The sequence below is a fragment of the Eurosta solidaginis genome, chromosome 2, assembly GCF_040869045.1.
Source record: "Eurosta solidaginis isolate ZX-2024a chromosome 2, ASM4086904v1, whole genome shotgun sequence".
NCBI classification, from domain to species: domain Eukaryota; kingdom Metazoa; phylum Arthropoda; class Insecta; order Diptera; family Tephritidae; genus Eurosta; species Eurosta solidaginis.
In genome coordinates this window covers 298913090-298938656 of record NC_090320.1, presented here as the reverse complement: position 1 = coordinate 298938656, position 25567 = coordinate 298913090, and the positions used below count along the sequence as shown (strand labels likewise).

At 37.5% G+C, this 25567-nt stretch overlaps 2 protein-coding genes across 3 annotated transcripts in view; one reads left to right on the top strand and one right to left on the bottom strand.

The window, feature by feature from the left end:
• The window catches only part of LOC137241281 (uncharacterized), a 30812-nt gene extending 7995 nt beyond the window's left edge, over window positions 1-22817 (top strand). The window contains exons 3-11 of the mRNA XM_067768732.1: window positions 12692-12837; window positions 13313-13555; window positions 13623-13847; window positions 14059-14386; window positions 14455-14603; window positions 16913-17042; window positions 17114-17259; window positions 22273-22371; window positions 22451-22817. Of these exons, the coding sequence (XP_067624833.1) occupies window positions 12692-12837; window positions 13313-13555; window positions 13623-13847; window positions 14059-14386; window positions 14455-14603; window positions 16913-17042; window positions 17114-17259; window positions 22273-22371; window positions 22451-22693 (1709 nt within the window). The 3' untranslated portion in view covers window positions 22694-22817. The remainder of the gene's footprint in view (window positions 1-12691; window positions 12838-13312; window positions 13556-13622; window positions 13848-14058; window positions 14387-14454; window positions 14604-16912; window positions 17043-17113; window positions 17260-22272; window positions 22372-22450) is intronic.
• LOC137241282 (glycoprotein endo-alpha-1,2-mannosidase-like protein) lies at window positions 1491-7032 on the bottom strand. Of its 2 annotated transcripts, none has more exons than XM_067768733.1 (3): window positions 5937-7032; window positions 4773-5001; window positions 1491-1817 (listed from the first exon to the last, which is right to left on the bottom strand). In XM_067768733.1, exons 1-3 carry the CDS (start codon window positions 6950-6952, stop codon window positions 1548-1550), a joined length of 1515 nt encoding a protein of 504 aa, XP_067624834.1. In that variant the 5' UTR covers window positions 6953-7032; the 3' UTR covers window positions 1491-1547. The 2 variants fall into 2 exon arrangements, with proteins under 2 accessions (XP_067624834.1, XP_067624835.1); XM_067768734.1 differs by having other exon boundaries at window positions 1491-1759.
• Window positions 22818-25567: the final 2750 nt, after the last annotated feature.

Genomic DNA, 25567 nt, shown 5'->3' with positions numbered 1-25567 from the left:
ACAAAAATTCCGTGTGAGTTTTTTCCCTTCTTCCATTCCTCGTATTCTAAATAAAAATTCCTTGTAAGTTTTTTCACTTCTCCCTTTCCTCCTATTCTGAACAATGTTCGAAAAAGCGGAAACCGGTTATGGGAGAAAAGTAGGTATTATAAATGTGAGTGAGTGCCATTTCATTGGAGTTTTTTCACTTGTTAAATTAAAGGGAAAGCATCAAAATAATTAAAGAAAATTGGTTCTTTTAAGAAAGAACACTGAAGAAAGAACACTTTGTACAAATTTGTGCTAAAAAATTTACATTCTACCGCAATATTATTTGTTTTAAGTCGAAAAGTATATCATAAACAACGGAAGAGCTCTTGGTATATTTGATGCAGCCGTCCAGGAATGGCGCAAGGATTTTTTAAGAAGGCTCAAATAGATTTTGGCAACTGATGGAAGACGAATTAAACTCTACTTGGCCGCCAGAAAATTGCTTTGCTGAATGGAAGCAGGCAACTCCGGCGGATTTGTGTTATCCCGCCGTCTTCTTCTTATGCTCCTCTGTTGATGTTGCAGTGGCACCAATTTATTACTCATTTCAGTGAATAACACATGAAATGCAATGCTGTGCATTGTTTATGTTTTATTTCTTAATTTCAAACAAATTTGCAACAATAATTAAAATTTTAATTTTTTAAACAAATGCATTTCTTATGCGCAACGAAATTTCAATGGACAAAACAGTTGACTTCGAAAATTCGAAATTCCTATTCCCCAATTATTGTTCTCCCTAGGAGAAAAGAATTGGAGGAATTTTTCCGCGGGAATAAAAAAATCCGCGAGAACAAAATTCCGAGGGAATATTTAGAATTGGGCTGATAAACTTTTAGCCGCATTTCAAACACCATATTATATCTTCCTCGAACAGCGACAATTATTTTTACGACCAGTTGCAACTTCGAACAATCCTATGTCAGGAGCACTAAGAAAGGAAGACTTGAAACTTCCTAAGATTGTAGGTTCAAATTTTGCCTTAATTCATCATTTTGGGAACTACTTCCCAGAATTTGAAAAAATTTAAATTTCAATTAATTTGCTTTAAACCTAAGTAATTGATTAGTGCAATGGTATACAATTTTAATATAATTACAATTAGCAATCTGTGGCCATAAATATATACCTATGTAGATTATACTTAGTTACAAATATAATAAAGTTGTTTCATGCACAGCAAAATGTTTTATGGCGTTGACCTCTTTAAAATGACTTTAATAGAGCTATTCTACTTTTGTTAGATAAATAAATATATGTATGTATGTTCTTAAATAATTTTTATAATAAAGTAACCCCACCAATGTTCCATTATTGATTTCTCGTAGCGTTTTCAGGCATTTAGCCTGCGATATAAATTTTGCTAATGTTTTTTTTTTTTTTTTTTTTTAATATTTAGTTACAAGCTTAATTAATATACCACTTTACTTACGTATTGTTTTGTTTTTATATCCTTTGAGTTTTTTTTATAAGACAATTTTAATGTATAAATACCTATGTATGTGTGCGTTTTGTAATTAACAAATTGTATTATTTAAGAATTCATAACAATTCGTCTGACCGGGAACAGCAACAGCGGTCGCCTCATGACGCGTCTTTAAGAAATTTCCAACCCAATGTGTTGTTAAGTCTATATATTTTGTTTTACTGCCCGGATTATAATCCAGAAATCCAGCTTTTGGTATAACTTCTTCAATTTGACTACCATCCGGCCAGTTATTGTAGCTGGCTATGTTTATAAAGCCAACGTGATTTAGAATGGCCGTACGCCAAGCGACGCCGTAATACTACAAGTAGAGATGTAAGAGACGGTATGCGTTTTGGATTTAAGCGGTATTGATAACACTGTACAACAACAGATTAGCAATAAAGTAACCACGGTATTATTCCGAAAAGTGCCATCGTACTGAACAAACTTATAATCCAGCATGCCTACTTTATTATACTCAGCTGAGCAGAGCTCACAGAGCTGTCCGTGAACACGATAACTTGAGTAAATTTTGAGGGTATCTTAATGAAATTTGGTATGTAAGTTCCTAGACACTCATCTCAGATCGCTATTTACAATGAACGATATCGGACTATAACCACGCCCAGTTTCTCGATATCGAAAATTTCGAAAAACCGAAAAAGTGTGATAATTCATTACCAAAGACGGATAAAGCGATGAAGCTTGGCAGGTGGGTTGACCTTATGACGCAGAATAGAAAATTAGTAAAATTTTGGACAATGTGTATGGCGCCACTTTTAATAGAAGGTAATTTACAAGTTTTGCAAGCTGAAATTTGGCAGTCGTTTAAGATATCATGATGAAATTTGGCGGGATCATTACTCCTATTACTATATGTGTTTTAAATAAAAATTAGCAAAATCGGATGACGAACACTTTAAGTCAAATTTTAACAAACAATTGAATATCTTTACAGTATAAAAGTAAATTTTGTCAGCATTCAACTCCAGTAATGATATGGTGCAACAAAATAAAAAAAAAAAATAAAAGAAAATTTCAAAATGGGCGTGGCTCCGCCCCTTTTCATTTAATTTTTCTAGAATACTTTTAATGCCATAAGTCGAATAAAAATTTACCAATCCTTGTGAAATATGGCAAGGGCTTAGCTTCTACGACGATAACTGTTTTCTGTGAAAATGGGCGAAACCGGTTGAAGCCACGCCTAGTTTTTATACACAGTCGACCGTCTGTCCTTCCGCTCGGCCGTTAACACGACAACTTGACCAAAAATCGATATATCTTTACTGAGCTTAGTTCACGTACTTATTTGAACTCACTTTATCTTGGTATTAAAAATAGGCGAAATTCAACTATGACCACGCCCACTTTTTCGATATCGAAAATTTCGAAAAATGAAAAAAACCATAATTCTATACCAAATACGAAAAAAGGGATAAAACATGATGATTGCATTAGTTTTTTTTCGCAAAATATAACTTTAGGAAAAACTTTGTAAAATGGGTGTGACACATACCATATTAAGTAGAAGAAAATGAAAAAGCTCCACAGGGCGAAATCAAAAGCCCTTGGAGTCATGGCAGGAATACTGTTCGTGGTATTACATGTATAAATAAGTTAGAGATACCCGACAGATGATGTTCTGGGTCACCCCTGGTCCACCTTTATGGCGATTTCTCGAAAAAGCGTCCACCTATAGAACTATGACTCCCTTTTAAAATACTCTTTAATATCTTCCATTTCATACTCATGTCATACAAATACATTCCAGGGTTACCCTAGGTTCAATTTCCTGCAAGGTTATTTTCCCTTATTTTGTCTCCGAAGCTCTCAGCTGAGTATGTTATGTTCGGTTACACCCGAACTTAGCCTTCCTTACTTGTTTTTAATTTGTATTTATAGGTTAATCTACCCCCAAATTCCAACCTTCGCCAATATTAAGGCCCGGCTTTTCAGTAGTTGGTTAAGCTAAGCTTAAACTAAGCTTGCTTAAACTCTAAACAAATCTAAACTCCAGTTAAACTACTGAGCAGTTTTTCAGTCTCAGTTTAAGGTCGCCCTTGGGGTATGCATTTTTGTGCGGCATCATTGGTTTTTTCATTATCTAGATAATTTGGAGATACGGCAACAGCTGGATTTTGTTTACCCAACAAACATGGAAAACAACTATCCAGCAAAACATCTAGTTCCGGAAGTGATATCCAACATCATTATTTAATTATTTTTAAACCAGATACTTCGCGAGTTGATATCCAACTTCATTCTCCAATCACTATCCAACCTTTGAGAAATTTTGTAAAATTAAAAGTTTCCGAGTTGATCTCCAACACCATTAAATTTTCCAATTATTATCCTAATTACGAGAGATTTTGAGAACAGTTCTCAAATGAATATTCAACACATTTCTCCAGTTGATATCCTACATTGCATATCGAGTTGAGATGGAGTTGAAAAAAATCCCCAAGGTGGTACCACCAAAACCAACAGCTGTTTATTGTGAGAAATAAACACGAGGTTGATAGCAGTAATGAAGCGTAATTTATCAAAAATAAATTATATAGGCGGCCACCGTGGTGTGATGGTAGCGTGCTCTACCTACGCAGGTTTTTCAATTAGTACACAATTTTTCTAAGCGAGATCGCCCCTCGGCAGTGTTTGGCAAGCACTCCAAGTGTATTTCTGCCATGAAAAGCTACCACTGAAAACTCACCTGCCTTGCAGATGCCTTTCGGAGTCGGAATAAAACAAGTAGGTCCCGTCCCGTCAGCTTAAACTTCAGTTAAAGTAGACTGAAAAACTACAGAATAAGTTTAAGCGTAGTTTAGCTGACAAACTGAGTTCAACTTGTACTAAAACACCGGGCCTAAAACTGCATCGCCAAAAATATCTAAAATAGTAACAACCACACGGAAAAGTATGCAACATTTAGTACCATATGATCACCAGGAATAACAGTCTAACTCTTATACCTTTAAAACTCCATTGCTAAAAATATCTAAAACAATATCAAGTGCGCAGAAAAGTATGCAATTTTTAGTATCATATGGCCATAAAGAATAACCGCCTAAGTCCTATGTAAAAGTATTGTGTATTGATATTTTCTAGGATACCAAAGTTGTAACTCTTTCTAAACCTTTAAGTGCAAAAAAACGAACTATAAGTATCTTCAGGGAAAATAATATGGACGAAATCTCTTTTTTGCAAAATACCCTAGTCATTCTGTTGCAATGGAAGGTTGTTAATTTGTTGTACTGTGTAATTTTTCCAAACTTACCCTTCCATTACTTCGATGCCGTTGTATATCACCATGCCTTGGGAATTTATTACGCTCTGCAAAGCCTGGCCCCACTGTTGGGACAAATAGCATCTTATATGTTAAGGCGAATGATTTTAAATATGACCAATTTTTCCATGTGCTCGCAAATGTGGCACCATTGCTCGGTAATTTATTGTAGAAGCCCTCAAAGCAAAGTCGTTTCATGATATCAACGTGATTTTTGAGTCTGCAAAAGAAAGTAATAACAACCATCGTTCCCGTTATAACGGTGTATTTGTTTCGTCCAGCATTATTTTGATCATGACACCAAGCCGCCTCGCTACAAATCTACATCTTTCAGTAAACCTCTGCTCAGATTGCTCAAACACTTCATCTCTTGGCACACTAACACTACTACCGTCATCTTTCTGGTTTGCAGCTTTCAAAGTTCAAATATCTTCGCTATTGCGAGCCCCTAGTTTGTCACTTTGTACGAAAACATCAAATTTTGCTGCTCATCTCAGCTTAAGCGGCCGAGTTGTGGCAGAGTTAAATTCTAGTCAACTTTAACTGGCACTGAAAAATTGCAAGCTTCTTCTTTCCGGCCGGTGTTTCTTTCTCCTCAATCGAGAGTTATTCGCAGCAAAGTTCTTGCAGGACAACTGTCTTCGACCATGAAACACCCACGCTTTCACGGTCAACCTTTAGAAAATTCTCAATGCTGGTTGGTATTGTGGAAAAGCTTTCCCATCTCTGTCTTCTTCTAAAATCTAGTGGACGCTTTCTAAAATACAAATGAAAATGATGTGGTCTCCGTAGCCTGCTTGGCTGGCGCACTGCTGTCCCTGCTTGCTACACTATTTTTCTTCTCTCCTCAATCGTATCGTATCTAAAAGTTTTAGATTTAATCATCTTGGTCGTACGACCTGCCCGGCAAGTCGGTCTAAGTAGATTATAATGAAATATGGTCACCGCCCCCGTAGCAATACCATCTTTTCAAATAAGGCTAAATACATCGCTTGGCTGCAAATCAACCGCTTAACACCCTGGGTAGGGTTAGTTGGCAGTTTTTGGTCACCGACATCACGCTACCTTATTGACTCTACTATCAATCTTTTTTTACTGTGAATAATATACTGCAACTAAATCGTAAATGCATATTTCACAATAAAATCAATTTACCTAATGTGCCCAATATAGTAGGCATCGAAAATGTGTCGCAAACTCTTAGGATGTGTTTGGCATAGCGCACAGCCAGCTGGCGTTTCACTGAGCTTATAAGCATTACTCACATAAACCAGCGGAACCAATTGTTTGCGCGACAACGAATACACGCGATAAAATCCATCCGCCGTAGAGTAGCGACGCAGTGCCTCCAATTGCTGTTGTAAATATTCTGCACTCTGATTACCCGCCACGCTAATCTCAAATGTGATACTCAAATTATAACTAGGAGCCAACGACAACAGCTGTTGTGTAAGTTCGACATCATCTGCTTTAACGCTACAACAGCTGAGTATAAGTACACCAATACCGCAATTGCGAATATTATCGAAATGTTTCTGCAGCAGATTTGTGGTGGGCCTGTAAAGACCCAACGCCGGATAAAATGCTGTATTAAGTATACGCACCGGTTTCACAGTTGTTGTTGTGGTCGCTTGTAACGACGTTTGATAGACGGTATCTGAAACATCATTCAATAGCTCTTTGGCTGCACCACGCAATTGAAGTTGCGGCACAATTCGTTGCTGAAGATTTTGTGATTTTTTAGTTTTGTACCAAGCGACAGGCGCACAATAAAAGATATGTACGGCCGTTGTAACTGTATCCAGTGCAGTGTGCTCTTCGCCCGGTTCAACGTTGTTACGTTGCTGCTGCTGCCTCTGTTCCTGCCTTAGCTGCTGGACTCGCTCCTGTGCTATTCGCGCTTTCACTTTGTGCTCATCGTATTTCTCTGGCATAATAACACCATTCTGGCGCGGTGACTTTAGTGGTGGTTGTTCCAAGCGACCAGCACCACCAGCAACACCATTTCCATAAATACGTGCAATAAAACGCCCGTCGAGTACACGTTCAGTGGAGCTCACATTTGGTGAAATATTCAGAATTACCACAGTTAGCACAATCAGCACAATGACCATAAGCAAAAAGAGAATTTTTAATTTTCTACGATTTTTCACATATTTCTTGAGAAGCATTTTTTAAGCTGCCCACTTAATTGTTGCAGCATTTTATAAGCGTTTACTATTTGGTAAAAAAGCGTTCCGCATACGCTACGTATGACCGGTTGGCAAAGACTGCGTGTCGATTTTGTGTTTTGTCCTTCGTCCTTGTGGTGGCGCTGAAGATTTTTATACTCAGCTGAGCAGAGCTCACAAAGTATATTAATTTTGTTCGCATAACGGTACCCCGTAACGGCATAAACTAATCCAGATAGATATAGACTTCTATATATCAAAATGATCTGGGTGAAAAAAGAAATTCATTTAGCCCTGTCCGTCCGTCCGTCCGTAAACACGATAACTTGAGTAAATTTTGAGGTATCTTGATGAAATTTGGTATGTACGTTCCTGGGCACTCATCTCACATCGCTATTTAAAATGAACGAAATCGGACTATAGCCATGCCCACTTTTTCGATATCGAAAATTTGGAAAAACTGCGTTAATTCATTACCAAGGACGGATAAAGCGATGAAACTTGGTAGGTGGGTTGACCTTATGACGCAGACTAGAAAATTAGCACAATTTTGGACAATGGGCATGGCACCGCCCACTTTTAAAAGGTGATGAAATTAGGCAGGAACGTTACTTCTATTACTATATGTGTGCTGAATAAAAATTAGCAAAATCGGATGAAGAACACGTCACCCTTAAAAAAAATTTTTTAAAGTCAAATTTTAACAAAAAATTTAATATCTTTACAGTATATATGTAAGTAAATTATGTCAACATTCAACTCCAGTAATGATATGGTTCAACAAAATACAAAAATAAAAGAAAATTTCAAAATGGGCGTGGCTCCGCCCTGTTTAATTTAATTTGTCTAGACTACTTTTAATGCCATAAGTCGAACAAAAATTTACCAATCCTTGTTAAATTTGGTAAGGGCATAGCTTTTATGACGTTAACTGTTTTCTGTGAAAATAGGCGAAATCGGTTGAAGCCACACCCAGTTTTTATACACAGTCGACCGTCTGTCCTTTCGCTCGGGCGTTAACACGATAACTTGAGCAAAAATCGATATATCTTTACTAAACTTAGTTACGTACTTATCTGAACTCACTTTGTCTTAGTATTAAAAATGGGTAAAATCCGACTATGATCACGACCACTTTTTCGATATCGAAAATTCGAAAAATGGAAAAAATGCCATAATTCTATACCTATACTATACGAAAAAAGGAATGAAACATGATGATTGGGTTGGTTTTTTGACGCAAAATATTACTTTAGAAAAAACTTTGTAAAATGGGTGTGACACGTACCATAGTTCGTGGTATTACATATATAAATAAATTAGCAGTACCCGACAGATGATGTTCTGGGTCACCCTGTTCCACATTTTGGTCGATATCTCGAAAACGCCTTCACATATACAACTAAGGGCTACCCCCTTTTAAAACCCTCATTAATACTTTTAATTTGATACCCATATCGTACAAACACATTCTTAAGTCACCCCTGGTCCACCTTTATGGCGATATCTCGAAAAGGCGACCACCTATACAACTATCACCACTCCCTTTTAAAACCCTCATTAATACTTTTAATTTGATACCCATATCGTACAAACACATTCTTAAGTCACCCCTGGTCCACCTTTATGGCGATTTCTCGAAAAGGCGTCCACCTATAGAACTATGACCCACTCCCTTTTAAAATACTCTTTAATACCTTCCATTTGATTCCCATGTCATACAAACACATTCCAAGATTACCCTAGGTTCATTTTCCTACATGGTGATTTTCTCTTATTTTGCTCCAAAGCTCTCAGCTGAGTATGTAATGTTCGGTTACACCCGAACTCAGCCTTCCTTACTTGTCAAATTTAGTGCAACGCTATGTGCACTTGAATGTGTGTTTGTATGTATTTGCCTGCAAAAGCTGGTGCAAATCACTCGAGCGTTTTATTTTTAATGTACGGCGTTTTATGGTAGCAAGCTTCTTCTTCTCTTTCCACATTTAACCCTAATTATGTCGGCTTCCTCTTTTTTTCTATTTATGTTTTCGTCTTATCTTATCGTTTCCTTTCTTAGCACAACCCCATTACATCTATTTTTACCTGTGTTGGTGTTTGTTGCTTTATGTGTATTAGTGTATGCCATGTGCTTCCTGTTTGTATTTTTATTCTGTTTCTGTATACGAAGAATTGCGGTTCACGACCGGTTGGAATTGTTTACATGCAGTGCACATGCGCGCTTTAAGTGTGAGAAATTTTAATGGACATAATTGAGAGCGTTATCGCCTGAAAGTATTCTATCCGAGACGGGATAAAAACAAGAAATTAACCGATTCCATTTTTAAAAGCGAAACCGAAACCAATGCTTCGATTCGAGAACGGACCAAAACGAAATCATTCCAATCACAGGAGCCGAATCCAGGCAGTGCGAAGTCGGTCTGAAACATGTAGGGGAAATTAAGAAGGAGCAAGTATCTACTTTTTTATACTCAGCGTGCTTTGCACACAGAGTACATTAACTTTGATTGGATAACGGTTGGTTGTACAGCTATAAAGGAATCGAGATAGATATAGACTTCCATATATCAAAATCATCAGTATCGAAAAAAAAAATTGATTGGACCATGTCCGTCCGTCTGTCCACCCGTCCGTCCATACGTCCGTCCATCCGTCTGTCCGTTAACACGATAACTTTAGTAAATATTGAGATATCTTCACCAAATTTGGTACACGAGCTTATATGGACCCAGAATAGATTGGTATAATGAGCGAAATCTGGTGATAACCACGCCCACTTTTTATATATATAACCTTTTGGAAAACACAAAAAACCTGATTATTTACTAAATTATACACCTAGAATGTTGAAATTTGACGCGTGGACTGATATTGAGACTCTTGATAAAAATTTGAAAAAAAAAAATTTTAAATGGGCGTGGCACCGCCCACTTGTGATAAAATCAATTTTACATATATTATTAACCATAAATAAAAAATCGTTAAACGTATCGTAACAAAATTCGACAGAGAGGTTGCCTTTACTATAAGGAATGCTTTCAAAAAAATTTACGAAATCTGTTAAGGACCACGCCCACTTTTATATAAAGGATTTTTAAAAGGGTCGTGGACGAATAAAATAAGCCATATCTTTGCAAAAAAGAGCTTTATATCAATGGTATTTCATTTCCCAAGTGGATTTATAACATTAAATAGGAAAAACTTCAAATTTAAAAAAATGGGCGTGGTACCGCCCCTTTTATGACTGGGCAATTTTCTATGTTTTGTGAGCCATAACTCGAAGAAAAATTAACGGATCATAATAAAATTGGGTACACATATTTTCCTTATAGCAGAAAATATTTCTAGTAAAAATGGACGGCATCGGTTGAATACCACGGCAATTTAGATATAAAACCAGTTTAAAAGAGTCGTAGACTAGAATTATAAGCTATAACTTAAAAAAAATAGTTTTGAATCAATGATATTTCACTTATTAAGTTTTATTGTAAGAGCAAATGGGGAGACAGTTTTTTTTTTAAATGGGCGGTGCCACGTATTATGTAGAAAAGTAATTTATCTGAAATGAAATGTACAATTGAAGTTCACGCTGAGTATATAATGTTCGTTTACACCCGAACTTAGACACCTTTACTTGTTATTTTTATTTTTTGTATAAAAATAACCGCATGCCAGTGAGTTGCAGGAAAATTGTGCCGGACGAGATCTGTACCCACTGATCCCGCTTTGTCGGGCAGACTAACGTCTTACGACTAAAATAAATATCTCAGCAAATTATAACGAAGATAAAAGTAGGATGATAAAGGGAGAATGAAGGCGCAAGCCAGGGAAGATAAAAGTACTACATGCGATGAGTTAGACTTGGGGAGGGAAGGTGCTAGAACTTAAGTGAGCTCCACGCGGGGGCGCCCGGCAACTCCAAATACAGGAGAAGAGTGGAGAAGAGTACGAAGTAGAGGAGTAGCATACCCATCTCACAGTACCAGACAATATAAAGACTTGTTCAGAGTTTGACATCCGTTGTCGACCCAATCATCATACATATTATTTCTAATTGCTGTTTTTATGTACGGGTGCCTTTTTCGCTCTTATTTGGAATTAAAATCTGTAAATAAAGTTTTGGTTGTAAAGATGGAAATTCGGGCTATTAGCGAGCTTTGGGCAATTTTGGTCGTATTACTTTTCTTTAGCTATATTTTATTAAAATAATTTGTTAAAAATAAACGATTGTGAGCACACAAACAATTCTATTTGTACTATGGCACTATTGTGAATACTTTCACTGCATTATCGGCAGCTACTACCATACGCTAGATGGCAGCGCAATTTTTAAGTTTTAATTGATTGATAAAACAGCTGATTTTTGTTGATATTCTATACGAAACTTTTATATTGGTTGCGCAAGATGCGCATGGGTCCGGCTCGTATATGTAAGGGAAGTGAGCGCTTACACCGTAGAAGAAGGTCTAAGGCAGTTCCGAAACAAGACTTCGGGCAGACGTGTGAGGCAGCGATAGGCTAGATGCGATGAACGTGCTTTCATACGGCAGATAGCACCAATTTCCAGGACTGAGATACAGGCTAGAAACAGCGAAAAGACATGTAGGTCGAAAGCTGTAAGACATAAAGCTGCCACTAGCGATAAAGCAACATATCTAGCACGCTACAAGTGAGGAAGGCGAGATACAGAGATAACGGTTGAAGTTAATGATAAGAAAAAGTACATATGTAACATAAAAAAATTAAACCTGCAAAGGCACACAATCGCACGGTTTGAGGTTGGGGAAAGAGCGGAGATACCCACGATACCAGTGCCCAAGGTATGGTTGATATTCCATGTGGTTAAGTTAGAAGACTCGCTGTTCGTTCTGCAACGCTAAAACGTGAATATACCGACACAAAATTGATTGGTTTGGCAGACCGTCTGACACACACTTCTGATCAACAGGCTCTCGCTATTCTGCTCAGCGTTTACTTAGTTGACTCAAGACACTGTAAACAAGGAAACTACAAGTGGCCAGCGGTGCTCCCGTCTCCCACAGGCCGCCAAGTCTGGTCCACGAGTACACATCCGTACGAGATATTGCAAGGCATTACTGTCTACAGATGGTGCCCGCACTTAGATAAGCATGTTCTTGCATAGCCAAGCAGTTTAGGATTCGCAACGATAACATCGTGTCCGGTAGGAAATTCTAGGCAGTGGCATCAAAGCGGTACGAAAGAAGTCCTTTCCCAATTGGGACTGAGCAAGAGGCGTATCTGTAAACACTTGAGAAGCTTTAAGAGACTAGGTAGCGAGTGTACGATCATCAGTCGTTTGTCATTCCCAGGATGAATAAAAATGTCAAAAACTGCGATTAGTTTTATTACTCAACGAGTACTGAACTTTTATGGTTGATTGGAAACCGTAGAGATTTCGAATCGCCCTCTTTTGTCTATCTCAACTCAAAACCCTAAAGCACAGAAAATTTATAGAAATATGCATGAAAAAATTTGCATAAGCTTTGAAAAAAAAAGAAGTAGACGCAATCGAATAGTTCGAGAGATAGCAATTGGTGACACGAGAAAAATTAGAAAATATGCAATAGCGTATTGTCGAGCAAAACGGTTCAATTTTACCGTGTAAATCTCTTTAAAGCCCTTTCGCCTGAGAGTCGAACTCCAACTAACTGGTCCATGTATGTTTTACTTATTTATTTTCGCTCACTTTATGCTCTCATTGATCTTTCTATTTTCAAGCTTCCCGCAAATCGAGTTATAGTATACTATCGTCTTCTCCTGATATGTCGGCGCGCAGCAGTTCTTCTTCACCCTCACGACAGCGGCATTCATCCTTCAGCTTCAGGCGTAAAAAGTCGATTGAACGGATTTTATTCAAAGTGAGGGTAGGTAAAATTAAACACTAACACGATTAACGATGGCCCTCAGGCTGGTTGTCGACCTTGCTTTGAGTTGACTACTGACAGCCTGCCATCTCCCTACCTCAGAATTATGCACCTAGAAACAAATTCTGATAGGGTCTACACACAGTGAATCAGAGTCAAGAGTCAGTTTCGATGTATTAGTGCAAATATTTTAGTATTAGTCACACAGACATTACTCTGGTTGACACGTGAAAATCAAAATGAGTTGGATTTTGACGTCGAGTCGAGTTGCTGACTCGCGAGTCAGACGCACCGTGTGTAGACTCTAAAGGAGAACTCATTTTAAATCGTTTACTGAGATAGGGAGTTTTTCAATCGGCAGCCGAGATAAGATGATCTCTCACTCGGCTGACGATATAGGCCACTATAAAGGGAGGGCGATCGGAATCTGTTGTCATGAAATTGTATACAAAACTTTAAACTTTCTTCCTCTCAGTCCAAATCTGATGGCAAGAGCTCGGAGAGTTCTTCTTCCATGCGTATGAACGCAGCGCCCGAAGAACGTATGCGTTACATTTGCTGTAAGGTATGTAAATATGCTACGCCTATACCTGTGGGGGGAATACGACAGTTACCGCAGAATTTTTTGCTTGTACGCAAAGTCGAAGCAATCAAATTGGAAATAGGTGATGACGTGCTAACAAAAGTTTGGTGCAGCTTATGCTTCGAAGAAATAAATGTGAGAGGATATATGTTTTATTGAATTTGAAATGTGTTTCCTCTAAACTTAAGTATATTTATTATAGGCGACATATCACTGCATCAGCTGTACGTTGAATCTCTGCACGCTCTGCAAAGAGTCACATGAACGTCAACGTAATACAGCCGATCATCATATTCGAAATATTTTGGAACTGCGTCGTGCACGCAAAAAACAACAAACTGTATTTGATGATAACACAAAATTTACGTTGAAGTGTGGCATGCATCTGGGCTTTGAGATGAAATCGTTCTGTAATAATTGTTTGCAGGTTAGTTATATCACGGCTGTTCGTGTCTTTAGCGGTTGTAGAAGAAAGCATGGCGAGTAAAGAAGTTGAGATCGATTTTCGAGTACTCTTACTCTATGCTAGTCGCTTTCTATCGACATGCCGCCTTTAGAGACGCAAGTTGGCATGAAAAGAGTCCTCCCCTCGGAGCCGCTTACCAATTTACTTGAACAAAGTGTTTTCTCTACGTTAGATCGCCTGTGCCGATTGTCTTGTTCTACTGCATAAAGGTCATAGGCATGAATCGATTACAAAAGCTTTCAGCAATTATTCTAATTTACTACAAGACGCTATGGATCATACGCGTCCACTCTGCAACTATGCCGAGCGTGCGATCGAGCGTATGAGCGGAATTACAAAAGAAATAAATTCGAAATGCGACAATATTCAAACTCAAATTGAGACATTTATACGTCAATATTCCGAAGCGGTTGAAGTACATCGTAAAACATTATTACAGCAGGTGCATCGAGCGCGAGAGACCAAATTAGAGATGATCGTCGACCAGCAGTTGGATTTGGGTATGTATAATGGTGTTTCTTTTCTCAACTCCACTTATTTAATTCGCAAATTTCCCGATTTTTTTTAGAAAAACGCAATAACGAGTTTATTGAGGCATTACGCTTTGCTCAGGAGCTTTCCGACTACGGTTCCAACGTTGAAGTTCTCTCGTTCCTAAACATTTTGCTGAAGAGATTTGAATACTGTCAGAAATTTAAGATGCCAGCTGACCCTAAGGTACTGTTACGTATCTAATATATGAAATTGTATCCATACATTTATCGCTTGCTTTATTGTAAACAGATATAATTCAAAATTTCAACTCGTTGTGCAAACGCAGTTTTATTTTTTTATACAACTTCATTACAAAAATTTGTTTCGAAGTCCCTATCATCTTTGCCTCCCGTAAAACTAAAATTTTATATTACATCTGTTTACAATGAGCATATATACATATTCTAACGAATTTTGGGAAATTCCGCTTATTTGCAACCTTCTGATAACCTTCGAATGGCTAAACTGTTGAATAAATCACTCCAATATTCTGTATTGCAAACTGGGCTTTATTTAGATTACTTTGGGTGTAGTACAATTATACTGCACTTCGCAACTACTAGCGTGCTTTTATACTCTCTGTTGTCTTGGCCGCGTATTTATCCAAAGGTCTAGACTTTTCACCTTCTAGAACTCTTGTAGCTCATGCTTGGTTACTAGCTATATACGTGTATTTTGTAGTTTATAGCCATATGCGTGTGTATGTGTGAGTAACTATTTCGGCTGATTACTACATGTGTGTGTGAGAGATATATCTTCGTCGCCTTCTACATAAGTGTTGCTAGCTTTAATGTGGACATGTATATAAGAGTAGCTGCTATATATTTTTGTTGTTGCGTGATTATTTACTAACAGCCTAGTCATGTCAACATTCGCCACAATACATATGTATATTGTGCTTTGCAATGAAACTTTTAAATGAACCGCTTACCATCATCATTTAACGCTAATGGGCAGCTTATTTTACAGTAATCGTTTGTTGATCTGTCAGATAAAATGCCAGTTAGCGTTAACTGTAAATTCTCAAAACGGTCTTTATACATAACTAAGTCTACCTTTTATTTGTGTGCAAATTTTCTACCCGAATGTTGAATGCTTTGTGAGAATCCTCAGATAATGAATAAAAATGAACGGGAAATATGAGGAGAGGAAGACAGAAAGTGAGAAGGGAATTTAGCGAGGGAGTGTTCCCAAATTTTAAATTTATGAAAAAAACAAAACTTAAAAGACTCAGCCAACGACTGCTTGATCTAGACCCGCCTAAACCACCTTCGATAGTTCGCGCCGGTGAGCCCCGTTATCAGTATATACTATCCAACCTTTGCAGAGAAGTAAGCACTACCAAGGGAGACACGAGTCACCCTTAGACCAACTACGCTCTTGTGTCCCTATATGACACCAACCATCCTTTCAATTATAATGTGAAACCTAAGCCTCTAACAGCACCATCCCTAAGTCTACCACCGTTGAAATTGCTAGATTTATTTGAGCTCCGCTATAGGAGTTTGGGGACAATTTGTGAGTGGTCGCACCTGTTAACACAACAACAGAAGGTCCGCAGGTAGCCCCAACATGCATATTATTTTGAAATAGTTACGAAATTATCCAGAGCACAGTTTCGAAACCATCCGAGATAATTCTAAAACAATCCCAAAATGATAAGTATTATTTTTAAAAAGGACGGGAATTGCTCAAAATCCTCAAAAATGCGATCCCTAATGCAAAATCCCGAAACTAAATATCACCAACTATAAAAACTCCAAAATAGCAATCCCCAAGGTAGGAGTCAGTCTATTTCCACAATAACAGAGTGCCCCTGCAGAACGGTGTACCACACAGAAATGCTGTGGATGCCGTAGCTGGTGTTGAATCGGCTTAGGGTTCTTTTTTTGAAGTGCGGCCGAGGCCACCTACGCAAAAAGGTGTTCTACTAAGAAATACTCTTGTTCAAACATGAAATATAGTTTTAGAACAAACAAAAGTAATATTGGGGATTTTGAGATCTCGATCCCATCCCAAATGCACCTAAATTGATCACGAAATTATCAGGAGTTAGTTGCGGAACGATCCGAAAGTGATACGGTGATTCAGTTGGAAGCTGCAGATTTCCAAAAATGCTTTAACCTCAATCTATATTACCAACTTATCAAATATCATTGGTTCCGGTCCGATTTAAAAAAAAAAACTAGTTTAAGGGTCGAAGAGATATTGCATTTCCAAGAGCTATAACGATCAAGGAAATTATATAATAGTAAATGTTTCCAGGAGCGCAGGACCCTTCTGCATTCAAAAGCCATATCCAAATTATTGGCTATCTGAGTGTTTAATGTCATACAAATCCGCCCAGGCGTGATTGAGCCACAAAGGAAAACATTTGAACAACCAAAAAATCTCAAACTTTGAAATTTATACTAATATCAAGATTGAGCTACTCACAATGAAAATGATTTCGAAGGTGTTTTAAAATTACAAATATATTGTTCTACTTTTAGATTTCAGACACTCTACACTTTCTTCCTCATATACGTGCACCTGCTATGAAAGCGCAAAACGGTATACCTCTTTTTGGCATCATTACGATGCAACTTGTCGAACCTTCGCTGTGTACCCTACAATCTGAAGGTGAGAACGCGAATTTTCGTATACGAATGTATTATCATAAAGGCTTTGAAAGTCACATTTTCCAATTTCAGGCTTTTCAGAATTACGTCTTCATAAACGTGTTGAACTTTTGTTGCAATCACGTGATGTTGATGGTGTAGGTTTATGTCATGGCGGCTTAGAAATTCAGGCCATTATAAAGTACAAAGAATTAGATTCCAAGTTTCTGCCAGTTGAGGTAAGAAGGTGATTTTACTTTAATCTACATTAATATATAAATCGCTCATTTACTTCCATTTCGGGTAAAATAAGACAGGATTGGAAATTAACCTCATTAAAAAAAAAAAATTTGTAAATGGTCGACTCGATATTTCTAGCATTGTGGATAAGACACGTGTGATAACTTCTGCATATATGTACGTCGAAATTACAAATAGAACCGATCACCTGATTTTTAATTCACTATCGTGGTATAATTCTGCATCTCTTTCTATCACCCGCCATATTGAACATCCTGTCAAAACGCTGTAAAAAAGCTAAAAAGTAGCCATATTGAACATCCTGTTAGGCAGTTGACGGATAATATATTTGTATCTCTTTCTATCACCCGCCATATGGAACATCCTGTCAAAACGCTGCCAAAACGCTAAAAAGTAGCCATCTTGAACATCCTGTTAGGCAGTTGACGGATAAGATATTACACTTGTTTTATCCACAATGATTTTAGGCCCGGATTTAAAGTAGTTGGTTAAGCTAAGCTTAAACGAAGTTTGCTTAAACTCCAGTTAAACTAGTGAGCAGTTTTTCAGTCACAGTTTAATGCCGCATTTGGGGTATCCTTTTTATGCGGCAACATTGTTTTTTTTATTATCTAGATAATTTGTAGATACGCCAACAGCTGAATTTTGTTTACCCAACAAACATGGAAAAAAATTCTCCAGCGAAATATATATCTAGTTCCGGAAGTGATATCCAACATCATTATCTAATTATTTTTAAACCAAATACTTAGTTCTCGAGTTGATATGCAACTTCATTCTCCAGTCACTATCCAGCCTTTGAGAAATTTTGTAAAATTAAAAGTTTCCGAGTTGATCTCCAACGTCATTAATATTTCCAATTATCATCCAACCTTTGGGAGATTTTGAGAACAGTTCTCAACTGAATATTCAACACATTTCTCCAGTTGATATCCTACATTGGATATCGAGTTGAGGTGAAGTTGAAAAAAAATCTCCAAGGTGGTACCACCAAAGCTAACAGTTATTTATTAGCCGTGTTTTTTAACACGCGTATATCCGTTTACGCTTCAACTTTATATGGACTGCTAAGAGACAAACTATAAATACACCTCTGAAATTGCTGCGCATAAATTTTGTCCTACTAAATTTCAATACGCATTATACTCAGATGTAACTGAAATATGTGTCTTTGTTTCACCCTGTACACTAATTCTATGTATTATATGTGTGTCCACAATTCATCGCAACTGATTCAGCTATATGTTATACCCTATGGCCATCAGAGCGTTGCGTCTCCGCTTTTCGGTACACCCTGTTGCTGTAGCTAGTTGTTTTACCACAGCCGCTAGATGGGTCTCCTAAGGATTATCCAAGCGAAGATAGGCGTTTTTTAACACGCGCAAACGAAACGTATACGCGCGTGTTAAAAAACACGGCTAATATATTGTTATATTTTTATAATGCTCATGTACCGATGCGCACAGTTCAGCGAAAATCTCGATCGTGCCCATGGTTCAACAAAACTGCTCGTGACATAATATGTAAACGTAACAAAGCCTATGCAGTATGGAAACGGAATCGCACTGATATAAACTGGCTTTCATATACGAATATACGGAATGTAGCTACTGCTACTATAAAACATGAGAAGCAGGCATACTTTCGAAAAATGTTAAATTGTGAACTTCCTAATAATGTTAACATGTTAAAGACAATCCTGATTGCTCGCTCGACCCTGAAGATCTGAATGCAGTATTCGTTAATTATGCTACCTCTTCCAATGTCCCAATCACCCACCCGATACATTGTCCTGTGAGTTTTTCCCAGAAATTTGAATTTTGTGCTGTGTCGGAGCATGATGTGGTTAGATGCATTTATAAGGTACGCTCAAGTGCTATTGGTGAGGATGGTATTCCTGTAAAATTTATAAAAATTGTTCTTCCACAGATACTGCCAGCCCTGACCCACATTATCAACCACTGCATCACAACCTCGTGCATTCCTGATGTCTGGAAGATCACATCTGTCCTTCCTGTAGCTAAAAATAAGTCCGCCTGCCGCCTAAGTGATTTTCGTCCCATAAGCATCCTTCCTGCGTTGTCGAAGACCTTTGAGAGCTTGTTATCAGAACAGATCCATGCTTATATTGACAAGTTCAATCTACTTTCCCCATTTCAGTCTGGATTTAGAGCAAAGCATAGCTGTTCAACTGCAATTCTCAAAATCTTGGATGATATTCGGGCGCCCTATGATAGTAACAAGATAACTATGTTGTGTCTGCTCGACTTTTCCAAAGCGTTTGATTCTGTCAACCACACGTTGTTGTGCATGAAGCTAAAGTCTTATTTTGGTTTTGGGGACTCTGCATTAGGTCTCAAGAGGAGTTACTTGGGTGGTAGAGCGCAACGAGTGAAGGTGGGATCGCAAGTCTCTAGTCTTAAGAGGTTATCAAATGGTGTCCCCCAAGGTTCTATACTTGGACCGTTATTATTTAGCCTATTTATTAGCCGTGTTTTTTAACACGCGTATATCCGTTTACGCTTAAACTTTATATTGACTGCTAGTCGACAAACTATAAATACACCTCTGAAATTGCTGCGCATAAATTTTGTCCTACTAAATTTCAATACGCATTATACTCAGATGTAACTGAAATATGTGTCTTTGTTTCACCCTGTACACTAATTCTATGTATTATATGTGTGTCCACAATTCATCGCAACTGATTCAGCTATATGTTATACCCTATGGCCATCAGAGCGTTGCGTCTCCGCTTTTCGGTACACCCTGTTGCTGTAGCTAGTTGTTTTACCACAGCCGCTAGATGGGTCTCCTAAGGATTATCTAAGCGAAGATAGGCGTTTTTTAACACGCGCAAACGAAACGTATACGCGCGTGTTAAAAAACACGGCTAATATATTGTTATATTTTTATAATGCTCATGTACCGATGCGCACAGTTCAGCGAAAATCTCGATCGTGCCCATGGTTCAACAAAACTGCTCGTGACATAATATGTAAACGTAACAAAGCCTATGCAGTATGGAAACGGAATCGCACTGATATAAACTGGCTTTCATATACGAATATACGGAATGTAGCTACTGCTACTATAAAACATGAGAAGCAGGCATACTTTCGAAAAATGTTAAATTGTGAACTTCCTAATAATGTTAACATGTTAAAGACAATCCTGATTGCTCGCTCGACCCTGAAGATCTGAATGCAGTATTCGTTAATTATGCTACCTCTTCCAATGTCCCAATCACCCACCCGATACATTGTCCTGTGAGTTTTTCCCAGAAATTTGAATTTTGTGCTGTGTCGGAGCATGATGTGGTTAGATGCATTTATAAGGTACGCTCAAGTGCTATTGGTGAGGATGGTATTCCTGTAAAATTTATAAAAATTGTTCTTCCACAGATACTGCCAGCCCTGACCCACATTATCAACCACTGCATCACAACCTCGTGCATTCCTGATGTCTGGAAGATCGCATCTGTCCTTCCTGTAGCTAAAAATAAGTCCGCCTGCCGCCTAAGTGATTTTCGTCCCATAAGCATCCTTCCTGCGTTGTCGAAGACCTTTGAGAGCTTGTTATCAGAACAGATCCATGCTTATATTGACAAGTTCAATCTACTTTCCCCATTTCAGTCTGGATTTAGAGCAAAGCATAGCTGTTCAACTGCAATACTCAAAATCTTGGATGATATTCGGGCGCCCTATGATAGTAACAAGATAACTATGTTGTGTCTGCTCGACTTTTCCAAAGCGTTTGATTCTGTCAACCACACGTTGTTGTGCATGAAGCTAAAGTCTTATTTTGGTTTTGGGGACTCTGCATTAGGTCTCAAGAGGAGTTACTTGGGTTGTAGAGCGCAACGAGTGAAGGTGGGATCGCAAGTCTCTAGTCTTAAGAGGTTATCAAATGGTGTCCCCCAAGGTTCTATACTTGGACCGTTATTATTTAGCCTATTTATTAGCCGTGTTTTTTAACACGCGTATATCCGTGTACGCTTAAACTTTATATTGACTGCTAGTCGACAAACTATAAATACACCTCTGAAATTGCTGCGCATAAATTTTGTCCTACTAAATTTCAATACGCATTATACTCAGATGTAACTGAAATATGTGTCTTTGTTTCACCCTCTACACTAATTCTATGTATTCTATGTGTGTCCACAATTCATCGCAACTGATTCAGCTATATGTTATACCCTATGGCCATCAGAGCGTTGCGTCTCCGCTTTTCGGTACACCCTGTTGCTGTAGCTAGTTGTTTAACCACAGCCGCTAGATGGGTCTCCTAAGCATTATCTAAGCGAAGATAGGCGTTTTTTAACACGCGCAAACGAAACGTATATGCGCGTGTTAAAAAACACGGCTATTATCTGAAATAAACACCTGATTGATCGTGAAAATAATGTAGTATTGGAATCTTACACTTGAGTCCAGTCAAATAAGCACAAGTTGGGCACTATCATTTTTAAGTAATAGCATTTTTCGCCTTTTTAAAAAATTCCCTCTTTTGCTGAGTACACTATGATCCTCAAGTTCAGCCACTGTTTCGTAACAACTCTTGATATTTTAGAGGTATGCTAGTTATCAACAAGAGCTCTAATGGTACTTAAGCCCAAATGCTTGTTGGTTATATTCGACGCCATTTCGAACGAACGCAAATAACTGATAGGTTAACTAGAGTTTAACTCTGCCAGATCGGCGCTTAAGCTCAGCTTAAACTTCAGTTAAAGTATACTGAAAAACTGCAGAATAAGTTTAAACGTAGTTTAACTGACCAACTGAGTTGACCTTGTACTGAAAAATCAGGCCTTTGTATAACTAAAGTAAACAAGCCATTCTTTAATTAAAAAATCGAGTCTTAGAAAATGCTAAATTTTTTTGCGTGCTCAGTGTCATGATCGATAAAATAATAAATTTTTTAGTTAGGGTCATTAAGGGTCAAGGTAACGGTATGTATGAAAATGTTTAAATTTTTTTTAAATTCAGATTGCTGATAATCGCGATGGCACTTATGGTATTGGTTTTACGCCGGACGCTGAAGGCACTTTAGTCCTATTGATCAATATTAATGGCAAGCCTATACAGGTGAGATGAAAATCGAAAAAACTTTGAGAAAACTTAGATAATGAAAACAAAGTTGCGAAATAAATCTCTATACTTTCAGGGCAGTCCGTTCGTATTCCTCGCATGCAATGTACGTCCACATGGTGGCATTTATCATTGTTGCACCTTTTGCTCCAGCAAAGGTAACAAACTAGTGAAATGTTCCTGTGCAGGGCGTATGCCGGGCTATAATGGTTGTGGGCATGGACATGATGGACATCCGGGTAGTCGTCATTGGTCGTGTTGTGGTAATGTCTTAAAGAATTCCGAATGTACTGCGACAAATAAGTTATTGAATCCTTGAAAAATTTGCATAGACGTTGTACAAAAAAATTACGTTACAAATTAGGAATTATTTAAATAAACAACGAATGCTAAGAATAAACCTATTTTAATACGTACAGCTAAACAAAATATAATGAAATTAGAATTTATAATAAATAAAGTAAAAAAACTTGTTTTTCTTTAACAGCATATATGAACAAGCCACGTTAACATTAACATCTCTTAGAGTTTTACGTAAGAGCATGCCCTTTAGAGCTGGGTTTCGATTCGATTTTTAATTGATTTAATCGATCTTTTTCTAAGAAATGAAGAATCGATTTTCTTTTTAGAATCGTTTGATTTTTTTAGCCTTCGAAGTATTTATCATTTTTCAGCAACTGTGCCTATTTCATATTTATTGATAAGAACGTGCAGAAAATATATTTGTTGTATTTTTTTATAAATTTAGCTTTATTGGCGCATATTCACAGACCAAATAAAATAGTGTTTACATTTTCAGAAAGCTCGACTTTTTTAAAAACCATGAACTATGACTATGATGAGAGATTAATAGAGGGTTATAGCCAAAAGTTTTTCTCCTTGTGATTTCTAAGCTAACATTGCAGAGAATGCAGAACTAACTGAAGAAATGTCTGCGCACAAAATTGGAATATGTGGAAAAAACACAGAAAGCATGATATTTAGGTATCGAATACACTAGCAATCTCACTCCGATGGGAGGAACAAGTGAATTACCCTGTACTACTCCTTGATGTTGCCAAAGGGCCTCAGTCAACGAAACGAGAAAGAATTAGGCGAGATTTTTTACCGGTACAACCTTGGTAAACAACTGAGCAGCAACCAACTATTTTCAGCTCGATTTAATCAATTAAATCAATTTTTTTTGAGGATCAAATCGAAAAAATCGATTCTACAAAATATCAAATCGAATCCAGCTCTAATGCCCTTACCATTATAACCACAAGTGCTCAGATTTCAAACAAAAAATAGTACAGTCTTGGTTAACATCCCATTTTGCAGACAAGTAGTAACAATTGTGGTATCCTGCGATTTGTTGGGAAAACCAATCACCCAGCATCAAACTAATGAAATCGCACGACAGGGTGTCTGAAACATCGGCAGCGTCCCTTATTTCGGTTGCAAACGAAGCATCGTATTTAATATCTTATATCGTATATATCATGATCGCCGCTAACCAAATATTTTTTTGGCGGTATCGCGAAGTGCATTAAGGATTTGCTTCCACTCCTAAAAACTTTCCAATTACATTACAAGGAACGCCAAAAGTACTTAGAAATTTCTCGTTGCTTAAAGGTATGGCAAAATTACTAAGACACTCTCAGGCCCACCTGCGCACGGCAAGTTAACTTTTTAACTTAAAGTTAACCTGACTTGAAGGATTGACTCACACATTTTTGAAAACATTTTTAAATGAACTCTGAGCTAAAAAACTAATAAATGCCGTCTGCAAGTGGGTCTTAGTGTCTAAAACAGGGATGAAAAATAATAATTATTTTTTTTTTTCGGAGTTGAAAAAGTCCTGGTCAAAAAATTGTCCTAGGTGAAAATGTTTGAGTTCCAAGGTATCCCTATAGCAATATCATGTCTCCTTCCTTTTTATTTTTCGAACATTTTCCACAAAAGTCCATATATAAAAGTAAAATCTGTATTTTTATTTTTTGAGTCCGATAGAACTACTTAAACTCGGACTTTTAAAAATAAAAGTCCGGAAATAAAAGTTAAATCCGGACTTTTATTTTTTTATTTTTTTAATTCGGCTATGCCATTTCTTTGTTATCAAGCCGGACTTTTATTTTGGCCTTAAAAAATAAAAGTCTTGATTTAAGTTTTATTTCCGGATGTTTATTTTTAAAAGTCCGAGTTTAACTAGTACTATCGGACCCAGCTAATAAAAATGCAAAAATAACTTTTTATCTTAATCCAAATATATTAAAAGTCCAAAATTAATAGTTTTGCAAGGAATTATATTATAAAAGGAATAACAGTTTCCGCCCCTGGTCTAAAACATTTTTACGATTCAAAATTTGCTATAAAATTTTTATATGTATTTTTATATGTATGTATGTAATACTGGCAACATCCATATATCAGGGGAGGTGTGGTAAGATTATACCTTCACCGTTTTCATTTGCTGCTTTCAAGTATTTTTTCCAGAATAAAGTTAATAAGATCTCACTAGAGACGTCGGAGTCATCTTGCTCTAAACCGTATTAAATCTAGAATCTATAAGCGTTTCAAAAGATCTGGAAAAGCTATGGATATTTCGAAATATTTAGTGGCGCGCTCCAACTTTCATCGTCTTAACCAACAAAGCTGTGTTTTCTTTTCACGTCTATATACGTTTACGCTTAAAGTTAATATGGACTGCTAAGCGGCAAACTTTAAATACACATCTGAAATTGCTACGCATAAAATTATAAATGTAAAAATGTAAGGCGCGACAACCTCCGAAGAGATCTAAGGCCGAGCTTCTCTTCCAATTTGCGTCATGCTCCTCTTGATTTTCCCTACAAATTGGCCGGACGGGACATACATGATTTTATGCCGACAGGCAGATGAGTTTTCAATGAGAGCTTTTCGTGGCAGAAATACACCCGGAGCGCTTGCCAAACACTGCCGAGGGGGGAAAAATTTTCTTCTAATTGAAAAACCTTATTTCTAAAATGTTTGATGTTGCTTTGCCCAGGGTTGGAACCTAGGGCATCCGGTGTGGTAGGCGGAGCACGCTACCATCACACCACCGTGGCTACTAAATTTCAATACCCATTATACTCAGATGTAACTGAAATATGTGTCCATGTTTCACCCTCTGCACTAATTCCATGTATTCTATGCGCGTCCACTATCTATCACAACTGATTCAGCTATATGT

Excerpts from the sequence above, each read along its gene's own strand:
- LOC137241282 (XM_067768733.1), bottom strand. The coding sequence starts at position 6,952 with ATGCTTCTCAAGAAATATGTGAAAAATCGTAGAAAATTAAAAATTCTC. Across the intron at positions 5,002-5,936 it reads TACTATATTGGGCACATTAG|ACTCAAAAATCACGTTGATA; the intron begins GTAAATTGATTT and ends TTTCTTTTGCAG. Across the intron at positions 1,818-4,772 it reads GGCATCGAAGTAATGGAAGG|TATTACGGCGTCGCTTGGCG; the intron begins GTAAGTTTGGAA and ends CTCTACTTGTAG.